This window comes from Microtus pennsylvanicus, chromosome 9, assembly GCF_037038515.1.
Source record: "Microtus pennsylvanicus isolate mMicPen1 chromosome 9, mMicPen1.hap1, whole genome shotgun sequence".
NCBI classification, from domain to species: Eukaryota; Metazoa; Chordata; class Mammalia; order Rodentia; family Cricetidae; genus Microtus; species Microtus pennsylvanicus.
In genome coordinates this window covers 75,415,086-75,427,601 of record NC_134587.1, presented here as the reverse complement: position 1 = coordinate 75,427,601, position 12,516 = coordinate 75,415,086, and the positions used below count along the sequence as shown (strand labels likewise).

At 42.1% G+C, this 12,516-nt stretch overlaps 1 protein-coding gene across 2 annotated transcripts in view; it reads right to left on the bottom strand.

Moving 5' to 3' along the window:
* Nucleotides 1-683: 683 nt before the first annotated feature.
* Gtf2e2 (general transcription factor IIE subunit 2) overlaps nucleotides 684-12,516 on the bottom strand; it is a 45,366-nt gene continuing 33,533 nt past the window's right edge. The window contains exons 6-8 of one of the 2 annotated variants that reach the window (XM_075986505.1): nucleotides 12,394-12,487; nucleotides 2,761-2,876; nucleotides 684-1,377 (exon numbers count right to left, since the gene is read on the bottom strand). In XM_075986505.1, the coding sequence (XP_075842620.1) occupies nucleotides 1,258-1,377; nucleotides 2,761-2,876; nucleotides 12,394-12,487 (330 nt within the window). In that variant the 3' untranslated portion in view covers nucleotides 684-1,257. The remainder of the gene's footprint in view (nucleotides 1,378-2,760; nucleotides 2,877-12,393; nucleotides 12,488-12,516) is intronic. The other variant, XM_075986506.1, reaches the window with a different exon arrangement.

Genomic DNA, 12,516 nt, shown 5'->3' with positions numbered 1-12,516 from the left:
GAGACAGTCCTGCACTTGCAGACCTCGCCGTAACGTGGCTCTGAGAACATGGTTTGCAAACGGAGGCATCTGCTGGGAGATAAGTGAGTTCTAATTTACGGGGAAAACTACCTTGACACCATAAGCATTATATACTCTTACCGGCAGAAACCTTCAAACACAAAACAAGATGGCAAATCTCTTATATTCTAATTATGTGGGAACCACAGTATGACATCTTCTTAGACCATATTTTGGAGTTCAGAGGTAAAATGACACGAAATGGATATAATACTTATTCATCAAAAGCCCAATGCTTTGGGCTACTGTTGCACCTTGTTTGAGAATATTAAACTTGGTTTTTATATTCCATCAATACCATTCCAATGGGAGAGAGAAAATCTGTGATAATCAACTCAAAGGAGCAGGGCAAGTCATAGCAAAGGGCGCAAGAAAATGCCTTTAGGAGTGAAAACCCTAAAACTGCACACATGCTTGATAATAAGGGTTCTCACTGAACTGGACCAGTAACAGGACAGAGAGTCCCTCCACCAGAATGGCCAGGAAAGCCACCTGAGAGCTGGGCTATGGTGAAGCTCATGTTCAGGCTGGCAAGAAGAGTCTCCTCATCCTTGTTCAAGATAGTAGCAAATCATGAATTCAACTTACTACTTATTTAGCCTTTTTAAAGAAAGCATTAACAATTATGTTTAGTGTAATTTTATTGCTTAGCTTATTCACCAGAGTCATACCCTGTGTTCCAAAGAGGATTCACACACTTGCCAGCAGTACTGACACCACTCTGAGACATCCCAAATGCCCACCCTAGCAATCAGTGACTGTGGCTGTTCCCTGCTATTTTCGCAAATTAAGAGAGACAAACTGAATTTCCTAACTTCTTAAAGATCCTCCTACAAACAAACTTTTATTATAAATATTTTCTCTTGGAATAAAGAAATATTGCATTCAGCACTACCTGCCAACTTGTTCTAAAGCAACAGAAAACATGGAGTCAAGATAAATAGCAAAGACACCCGCGTGCCATGCTAAGTGTCTTTCTAGAAAAATAAAACCAACCAACCCAGGAGTTAACAGGAACCGTTCCCACTAGCCTGCTGGGTGACAATAGCTGGGTTTGGTAATCTGCTCCTGTTGTGTAAACTGAACTGCTCCTCTCAGTCCCGAGGAGCAGATGAGAAGGCAGAAAGTCTTCAGATCCCAAGCATCACAAAAGATCTTGACTGTATCTGTAACCTTGTTTGAGGATAAAAACGTTCCCTATTTGCCAGGGGTAGTAATGTCCGAGTAATCCTTCAGCACTCCAGCCAAATGATCATTATGTGTCTTAAACCGTCGCTTCTTCTGTGAAGCAGGCTTTTTCCTTCTCTGAATAGAGGCCTGCAGAAAAAGGTAAGAGAGTAAACAACAGTGACTCCAGGAGACATGATGGTTAGGACTTACTGCACAAGTTCAGAGACCAGCAGCAAAGACCTATCCCTCACACACCCCAACGAGTCTGATGCCCTCTGCAATGAACAGGCAGGGACCTAAAGTGTAACACAAGTATGGTGGCCATTAAGTCATTAAAATCAGAGGCAAGGAATGTCTGTACTTTGTCTCCACTACCATGTATAAAAAGAACTTGCCACTTAGCGGTTTAAAAAATGAGCTTTAGAAAATATGGCAAAATATTGAAAAATGACAAAACTAGAAAAAGCATAGGCACATGAAGTTTGCAATATTCTCTATTCTGTATACCTGAAACACTACGTTTTGAAAATTCAAAATTAACAATAAGCAAGTATTAGGGTTTGTGTGTGTGTGTGTGTGTCCCCTTCCCCACTACCCTGAGACAAGGTTTCTCTATGTAGCCCTGGCTGTCATGGAACTCACTCTGTAGACCAGGCTGGCGTCAAATTCACATAGATTTGCCTGCTTCCGTCTCCCAAGTGATGGGATTATAGACATGTGCCACCACTGTCCAGCAACAATGAATCTTTTTATTCACTGGCCCTTAGAGAGTCACTGTTTTTTTTTTTAAAAAAAAAAGGAAAAAAGCTACAAAGCATGCATGGCATGGGAAGGGGAGCGAGCAGAGCCCTAGAGCCTTAAGTCTGGGGTACTGGTAATTCTGTCCTGGCTGTTCTTAGACTAAAATTAGTAGTTAACAGGTACAGGGGGATTTACCAGCCTTCATTTTAATATCCACTATGAGTAGAATTTAAGCACTATAAAGACTATACATGGTTGCTAAAAAAGGACAATTCAGTATCATCAGGATATGATAGATCCATCTGGGCACAAACATGGAAGAACAGGGGAGGGACAACGAAGTCTAAGAAAGACCAACCAGATGAAGATGAAGCTCCCCTTTGAAATCAGGGACAGGACTGGGAGGTGGTGGTGCACACCTTTTATCCCGGCACTCGGGAGGCAGAGACAGGCAGATCTCTGAGCTGGAGGCCAGCCAAACACACAGGGTTTCTCTGTGTAACCCTCCAGGTCAGCCAGAGCTACACAGAGAAACCCGAGAAAGTGTATGGAGGATCAGAGATGAGAAATGTGGCTGGAACTCAAGCTGCTCTGCTGGGACGGCTGCAGGATGATGAGAAAGCTCTCCCAGGCTGGGGCATCCCTACGGGTGGGTTCACTGGCTGTATCTGGCCAAGTCAATACGTTAGGCCCAGAGAAAACCTGGCAGAGGGAACCAGTGCCTCATTTGTCAGAGAGCAGGATGAGGAGCAGAGAAGGGACTGAACTGCATGTCTAAAGATGACATACCACTTTCTTTGGTCCAGATTCCTGCATGGAAGAAATACCCTGTCGTTTCAGATACTCTTCAATTTTTTCCTCATCCATTGAATCCACAGTGACACTCCTCCACAGTTTCTGGAACTCTATAACAACAAGACAGTAGTTATTGTAGTCACTATCCATTTGACCATAGACATTTTATAGACCAGTGCATCTTGGTAGGCAAAGTTCAGAGAGAGAGACAGAGAAGGCAAGACTACTCCAGTGCTGGGCACAGCAACAGAAGGGTCTGACCTGAAGGCAGCAGGACAGTCACCAGTGAGTCCAATCTCTTAGAACAGTAAGAGAAGCAGTAACACTCTTTCGTCGTTCCTCCTTTTGGGGCAAATTCTTCAAATACTGGCTCAAGGCCCTGAGCTCAATGTATTCCACCTCTGTACTGATATGAAAGAAGCATTTGGGGAGATGGGGCCCCCAAGCTTTATAACATCTTGTTTAAAAAAGTTTTTTTATTTTTTTTTTTAAATCTGCTAACTGAGGCATTGGTAAGTGACAAAAAGGAAAAGAAAAAAAAAACAAAACAAATCTAGGGTAGGTTGAGAAATAGCCCTTATGAAACAAAAAAGGCAGGTGACTAGCCTCAGTATCTTTTTCTTGTATTGAACATGTGTAAAACAAATTCTTTGCATCTTTAATTCCCCTTCTAAAGACAGCTTTAATACAAGCTTGTTAACAGCCGTGTCAGCATTCCTTTCATACACACAACCTGAGACGGTCAAGTCTTCCAGTGCGTACTCCGGGATCTAAGAAAGATTCCTTTCTGAATGCCAAGGTGGTTCACTAGGCTTCCCGCTCACCACGACACAGAGGCTGCTGTGCAGGCCTGACTGCCATCCCAATCCCTACACCAACATGCCTCTTCCGAGTCTTTCCATTAGCCTTCCCATAGGTTGTCACACGCTCCATCTGCAGGCCATATGACAGATCAGTAGGAAGGCTATTTTTTTAGAAAAAACATGATTTCATTCCCAGTACCCACATGGCAGCTCACAACCATCTATAATTCAAATTATAGGGACTCTGATGCCCTCTTCTGGCCTCCATGGCCCTGCCCAAATGTGATGCATAGACATACATGTAGGCAAAACACCCATACAACAAAAACAAAACTGTAAAAAAAATTCAATGTACAAGTAGAAAAGGAAGGCAGGCTCATCTCTTACCATATGCAACAGTCATTCAACATGGATTAAACGCACAAACACGCATGCATGCACACACATGCACATAGTTTATGGAGCTCTGCTGTAATTATTTGTTCTTTGTAATGACTTCCCTCACGGTCTTCAATATTTTCTCTTCACCTTCGGTCTGAACTATGTTGGATGTTTATTTTTTTGCTTGTTTGGAGAGGGATGATAAACCTTGTGTTCTCATGATTTAAATCCATCCTGGTTCGATGCTATTAATTCTGGAAAATCTTGGCCACTGATCTTAAAAGTATTTCTTCCCTTCTGTCCTTCAGATGTAAATTATACATTAGGACCATCTCAGATTGTCCTACAACTCAGGGGTGCTCGTTTTTTGTGGGTCTTTGTTGCTGTTGTTTGGTCTCTTTCCTCCACTCTATGTCAGCTTTCATCTCCCTTGGTCGCCGTGCACACTGACAGCCTAGCGGAGCCTCTCTTCAGCTGTCGCCACACTTCTCATTTGATGCTCTTAGTCTTTTCTACTAGACAGCATCATCAGTTACTAAGGTTATCAGCTATTTTAAGTTATGTATCTTCTAGTTCAAATATGGGATCTTAAGAATTTGGTTCTAGCCGGTAAGTGGTAGTCCATGCCTTCAATCCCAGCACTCAGGAGGCGGAGGCCAGAGATTTCTTCATTTAAGGCCAGCTTGCTTTATATACTGAGCTCCAAGACAGCCAGAACTACACAGAGAAACTGTCTAAAAAGAAGGAAGGAGGAGGAAGAAAAGGATTCCGTCCTAGTTCTCAACAGTGCATTGATTTCTTTTGTCTTGTTATGGTTTTGTTGGTTTTTTTGTTTTTTGTTTTTTTTTAAGCAGGACATCCTCTGTGAGACAGCTGGAATCATAGGTGAATAGGCTGTATGCCTGGAAATGGGAACGCCTTTCCTCCTGCCAAGCATGCAGAGATTGAGTCAATCTAGTCAGGATGTGAGCTTGGTCAGCAAACTCTTCTGCTACCGTAATGAACCACTAGCTTCCAATTCCTTAAGCCATTCTGTGGGTTCCAGATAGTCTGGTTTTCCAGAAGTATCTGTCGGCGGCTGCTGATCTCCAATCCTAGAGCCTCCTTGCATATTCCTGGAACTCTCACAGAACTCAGTCACACTACCCCACTGTGGGAGGGGGGACGGGGGGGGGGGACGGGGGCAAGCCTCTGTTTTGGGCAAACACTGAGTTCCAGAATGTCCTTCTCTGCTACTCTAAGGTTAGGAAAACACCATAATTCTTGTTCCTCCCTGAGGGTTAGGTTTCCTTGTGGTTCCATTCCCACACAATGTTTAAGGCTTTTGTCTGACAGAAAGGAGGAGGCTCTAGGTGTGGTGGTACACTCCCATAATCCCCGCCTGAGGACAGAGGAGGATGTGAGAGGAGGGTTCCCAGATCAAGACCAGCTATGGGTATACAGAGCTGAGATACAGTCTTAAAAATGATTAAGTAATAAAATAATCCAGACAGGGCTCTGGGCTTCCTAGCTTTCCTTAGCGGCTACTGTTCCTCTCCTCCAAGGCTATCCAATGAAGGAAGACATTTTCCCAGTATCTCCACACTGGCTCAACCTTCAGCCCTCAAACTCTGATGGAGTCTATGGAAAAAGAGCTTGTCGGCGGGTAACTTGTACCCCTAAATCCACAACTCTTAAAAAGTCTATGACTTTATACTAATCTCAGCCAGGCCTTCGGCAATACGTTTACAATTTCAACTGCATTCATTGATTGGTGCTCATTTTGTCTGTCTTAGGTAAGCAAGTATTCATGCACACAGGAAAAAACTTACCCTGTGCTGGTTAGTTTTATGTCAACTTCACACAAGCTAGAGTCCTCTAAAAGGACAGAACCTCAACTGAGAAAATGCCTCCCTAACTGCCCAGGTGTAGGGAATTTTCTCAAGTAGTGATTTGGGGAAGTGTAAAGTCTACTGTGGGTAGTACCATCTTCGGCTGGTGGTCCTGGATTCTATAAGAAAGCAAGCTGAACAAGCCAGGAGGAGCAAGTAAGTGTGAGCAGCACCCCTCCATGGCCTCTGCATCAGCCCCTGCCTCCAACTTCCTGCCCTGTTTGAGTTCCTGTCCTAACTGCCTTCAATGATAAACAGTGATACAGAAGTATAAATAAGCTAAATAAACCCTTTCTTCCCCAACTTGCTTCGGTCATGGTGTTTCACTACAGCAACAGCTAAATAATCCTAAGACACGCACTATAACTTTCATTCATTAAAACAAACAAACAAAAAACCCAACTATTCCCTTTTTCTCATTTTATTTTGTTTTTGAGACATCATTCCTCTGTGTAGTCCTGGCTCTCCTGGAACTTGCTCTGCAGACCAGGCTGGCCTCTAACTCAGAGATCTGCTTCCAAGGTATGCACCACCACCACCTGACCCCGTTCCCTTTTACTAAAAACAAGATACTAAACTATTTTCAGAGAAAGTTCATGACTTATTTTTGCTCATTTACCTACTTTTTTAGCAGTACTAGTGACCAATCCCAGGGCCTTGCAGACTCTACAACTTAGCTGTATCTCCAGCTTCTTTGTGCTCTAACCCAAGGTCTGCCTATGGAACTCATAAGCTGGCCTTAAGCTTTTAAGATCTCAATCCTCCTGCTGCCTCCCATGTGTCAGAATTACATGTACCAACAATGTCCGGTAAGTTTTTAAATAAAATGTTTCTCTTGAAGCTTTGCGTTGCCTTACTCTGCAGCTGTTACAGGATTTGTTATCTACATAACTCTACAGATATATTACAGCTACATATATATTTAAGATGAACATTAGATCACAAGGCAAAATTTCAATAGGGTTTGAAAGGATCCCAAATTTAATTGTTTTTTTAACTATGTAAGGAAGCAAACTATTCAACAAGGGTACAAAGTGAAATAAACTTTTTAATTTTATAAAACTGATCTAAGAAACTACAATTAAAAAAATAATCTTTATTTTCTTCTTGTTATTTAGTTTGGTCTGATTTCCTCCCCACAGGTTTTCTCTCTCTGTAACCCTGGCTATCCTGGAACTTTGTAAGTCAGGGTAGCCTTGAACTCACAAATACACTTGTCTACTCCCAAGTGCTGGGACTAATGGCATGCACCACTACACCTTGCTTATTCTTTATTTTCTTTAATATTGTCAAGTCACTTAAAAACTCATTAAGCTGTATACAGTATTTCATCACCATAATACTGGGATTCGGGAGACTAAGTGCAGGTGCAGACCAGCCTGGGAAACTGAGTTATACCCTTCTCTCAGATAGGTAAGTAGGTGGACAATCTGCACTGTCGGTCTGACTAGGGTTGGAGTCATCTATAAAACAGACCTCTGGTCATGCTGGGAAGGCGTTTCTAAAGAAAAGGTATTCTGGTTTGCTTTCTGTTACTGTGATGAACACTGTCAGGGAGGAAAGATTTATTTCTGCTTACAGGTTACAGTTCAACAACTGTGGGAAGCCAAGGCAAGACTCTGCTTACTGGCTTGCTCCCTGCCACTTATGTTCAACCAGCTTTCGTTTGTTTTTTGTTTTGTTTTTGATTTTTCGAGACAGGGTTTCTCTGTGGTTTTGGAGCCTGTCCTGGAACTAGCTCTTGTAGACCAGGCTGGTCTCGAACTCACAGAGATCCACCTGCCTCTGCCTCCCAAGTGCTGGGATTAAAGGCGTGCGCCACCACCGCCTGGCTTCAACCAGCTTTCTTATACAACCCAGGACCACCACCTGGATCCAAGGAAGACAGTGCTCATAGCAGGCGACTCTCTCCTCCAGCAATCTCTCAAACTGAAGTGCCCTTTCTCAGTGTGTCAAAGTGACAGCTGAGATCAGCTAGAAGGTAAGACCCACACTGAATGTAGACAGTTCCTTATCTTGAAGGGCTGAGGTAAGAGGTTGAATAACAAAGCCTTTTTCTGCTTCCTAGCTGCCAGCACAATGTGACAAGCTGTCTCCAAGTCCTGGTGTGCTGCCTCCCCTGTCATGATAGCCTTCAACTATCTGCCTGTCTGTGCCTGCCTTTCTTTCTTAATTTGTGAACCAAAATAAATCCTTCCTAAGCTGCTTCTAGCTGCTGTTAGGTGTTTGGTCACAGCAAAGAAAAACTGGTGCAGGTGGAATGCAGGTAGATTACGCAGTCAGAAACGCAAACACTACCTACTATTGATGAAATACAAGAAAATGGATGTCTTCTTACAAATGCTACAAACGTCTACGTCTGTCCAAAGTTCACCATGGACATTTTGCAAGATATTGAGATCTGTTCACGTAGGCCTTTTGACATAGTAAGATTCCTTTTCAAGAAAATGGGCATGTGTAAGTCAGGCATTGGGCACACACTTTTAACCTCAGAACTCAAGAGAGAAGCAGGTGGATCTCTGAGTTCCAGGTCAGCCAGGGCTATGAAGAGTCTCTGTCTCAAACAAACAAATTGGGCACATGTGTGCATGACACCAAATATCACTTATAATAAATAGCACATGACAAAATAAGTTAAACTTTCTATCTGCAGAGATACATAAAAATTGTGCTGAAGTACGTGCATGAAACAAAATGCTACCAAGCCATCGAAAATAGTGCTCTGGTCTGGGGATGACGTTTTGTGGCAAAAAACAAACAAACAAAAAAACCCCTACCCAGCATGCGCAAGCCCTTAGGTTCCATCCACAGCACTGTAAAATAAAACTAACCACTGAAAAGAACAACAGAGTCCAAAAGTAAGGACTCAAAAGTGACAGCTATTAGAAGGAATACTGAACTCTTAAGAAGAAACAGTTTAAGCTTCCAATTAAAAACAAAAATTACCAGTTGTGCTAGTTTGAATGTGATTGGCCCCATAATCTCATAGGGAGTGGCACTGCTAGGAGGTGTGTCTTTGTTGGAGTGGGTGTGATCTTGTTGGAGGAAGTGTGTTACTGTGGGGGAGGGCTTTGAGGTTTCCTAAGCTCAGGATACCAACCAGCATCTCAATCAACTTCCTAATGCCTTCTGCCCACATCTGCCTGCACACCACACCACGCTCTCTGCCATGATAATGGACTGAACCTCTGAAGCTGTAAGTGAGGCACCCCAATTAAATGTTTTCCTTACAAGATTTTCAGTGGTCATGGTGTTTCTTCACAGCAATAAAAACCTTAATAAAAATAAAAACTAATAAAATAAAAACCCTACTAAAGACACCAGCAATGGAAAGAGTCCGTCAGATACTGGGATTCTCATCAGGAACACTATGCCACTATGCTATGTAGCTGCAGAAGATGGTTGTGACTGCATCCACAGACTACTACAATTGATCTATTACTTTCCTGACTAACCAAACACAAAACTAAAAACATTGAGTCAAGATAACAAGTGGACAGATAGATATGACTAAAACAACCTGTATCTTAGACACTGAAATTTTCAATATAACTACTAACAGCTAGCAATCCCTATGTGCTACCTGGGTGCCAGGTTCCCTTTTATTTACTGAATACATTAATCTTCATACAGTCACAGCTTACAGAGAAGGGAGCTTCCCTAAGCTACAGTTTGATTCCTTGGACTGTTCTCTTGACCACTGACATTCATATTACATCTAAATGAGTAAGAGCCTGGTTTAAGGAAATAAATGCCTTTAGGAAATAAAATACATGCTTTGGTCCAAATGCTGTTTACTTTTCTGATTAAAACAATTACTACAGAACAACAATAGGACATGTGCTTTTATCAGGCAAAATGAAGGGTGATCTTTAGCTTGCTTGAAACTTTTCATTCAAGAGCATTTCTGCTCTACATCGGAGGCTGACATCTAGTGGGCTAAAGCAAACATCACCATTGATGCAACCATATCAAAGACAGTATCAAAATGTGCCATGAATGAGGAGTGGGTACAGGCTAGGCTTTGAACTCAGAGCCTTATATATGCTAGCAAACACTTTATTACTATACCCCAGATCCAAAAATCTACAGATTTTCAATTGGTTTTACATGGAAATACACATTTACATCATCAACAAAAACTGTTTTTCAAAATAATTTTACATCATTGATTCACACTGACCTTAACCGAAAACCAGTCTGTTATCCTTGGGGCTCCTGTCCATGACTACCCCTACAATGTCTCCAGAGCACTGTGTGACTAAACTACACTGCATCATGCTACACCTATAGACGTCTGACTCAGAGCGGGATTATGTCTTGATAAGCCCATTGTACATTCAACACATAAATCAAAATACACCTTATCTACTGAACAGCACAGCTCAGAAAAATGGTATTATGTATTGTGGTGTATAGGCTCGACGGCAAAGACCTTATTTTAATAAAAGAAGGAGAAAAGGGCAGGGAAGAACCAACACTTTTACTTTTACTTTTTATGAATCCAGCAAAACACCCATCAACAACACCCCACAAAGCACCAAAAAGAAAATTGAGCAAACTGAAGTAAAAATCTGAGCAATAGGTCTGGAGAGATGGCCCCGTGGTTAAGAGTGCACACTGCTCTTGCAGAGGACCCAAGTAGGTTCCCAATACCCATTATCAGGTATCTCACACCACCGGTACCTCCAGCTCCAGGGGAACAGATACCTCTGGCTTCCTAACATACCTGCACTCACGTGCACAGGTACAAGCCCACAGGCACATACATATTAAAAATCTGAGCTATATCACTATGAAGAATCCAGAAATAGGCAGTTGTTTCCAGATCTTAAACTCTAAACCTGCCTACCTTCCTAAATACTAATTAAAGAGCATAATTTTGCTTGTCTCTTTCCTAGCTAACAGAACTGTAAGCCTGCTTGCTAGCCCTGATACTCTGGGCTTTCTCGCTGTTTTTGTTGTTGTTTGGTTGGTTTTTGTTTTTTGGTTTTTTTTTTTTTTTGAGACAGGGTTTCTCAGTAGTTATGAAGCCAGTCCTGAAACTCGCTCTGTAAACCAGACTGGCCTCAAACTCACAGAGATTCACCTGCCTCTGCCTCCCGAGCCCTGGGATTAAAGGCGTGCGCCACATTCTCACTGTTTTCCTTAGACTGCTCCCAAGCCCATACAGACACTTGAGCAGTGGTTCAGCTGCACAGGATCATACTCCAGCTCTGGGAGACAAAAAGACTGAGACAAATACCTGACAGCAATCAAAGGTTAACTCGTTCTAGAAGTGGTAAGCACGGCTCAGTACTAAGAAATCTAGGGAAACATTTCACAGTATATCAAATAAATAAGCAATAGCAAAGATCTTAAAAAAGAAGCAAATCTTTTTCTCAGTCTGCCTCTTGTTTTTAACAAAATCTCAGTCGTTTGATTTTACCAATAAAGACTCAGGAGGCAGATGCTGGGGTCAAAGCCAGCTAGCTCAGAGAGGCAGACAAAAAAGATTCCTCAAAACTCAATGTTCCTCTCTTCGCGTCTGTGAATCTCCCTCCAACCTCCCGACTCTCTTATTCTCTATAGTTTTCTCTTGTTCTCTTCCTGTCAACTGGCTGCTTGCTCTGCCTCTTGGCCTATGGTTGATTTTATTTAATCCTCTTTACAATAAGCAGAAAGCTCTTGGATTATATGTGTATGCCAGGGCTGAAACACCAACTAGAAAACACGTTTTTCCAGTAAATACCATCTTCGGAACTCTGTGGGCATCAGACATACAAGTGATGCAAAACCATACATGTTAGCAAAAACACTGAAAATAAAAAAATTTTAAAAATTAAATATAAATCACAAGCTGCTACATTGTAATTTCATATACAAATGACTTAAAACCTTTCAAGGCAGCATAAGATGTGACATAATAGATGTCTTTTAGCTATGAGCTAAGAGGTGCTAAATATCACCAACACAACATTAAATTACAACTAAGCATTGCAAGCTTTATCACCTTTAAACTGTGATATACTGAGCCAGGTGGTTGATGTGTGATTCCCCTTTGTATACTGTGAATACCATTTGGTTAATAAAGAAGCTGCTTTCGGCCAGTGGCTTAGTAGAATAAAGCGAGACGGGAAATCCAAACAGATATATAGAGTAGGCGGAGTCAGAGAGATGCCATGTAGCTGCCAGAGGGGAAAGACGCCAGATGTCATCTGGAACCTTGCTGGTAGGCCTCAACCTCGTGGTGATGCACAAATTAATAGAGATGGGTTAATTTAAGATGTAAGAGCTAGCTAGAAATATGCTTAAACTACTAGCCAAACAGTACTGCAATTAATGTAGTTTCTGTGTAATTATTTCGGGTCTGGGCAGCTGGAAACAAACAAGCAACCTCTGCCAAGAGGTGGTGGTGGCACACATCTTTAATTCCACCACTTAGGAGAGAGGCAGGCATATCTCTTGTGAGTTCAAGGCCAGACTGGTCTACAGATCAAGGTCCAGAACATCCACGGAGAAATCTTGTCTCAACAAACAAACAACAACAAAAATTTCGATATACTTAGAAGCATCTGCACAAAATGGCTCACCTTCATCCACAGAAAACTGACAGCTTTTATCATTGAAGAAAAGTATTTTCTTCTTATCAGGACGATTTACGAAAAGTATCTGGTCCCCTAAAGCCTTAAAGAAAAAATTACCATCAAATTACT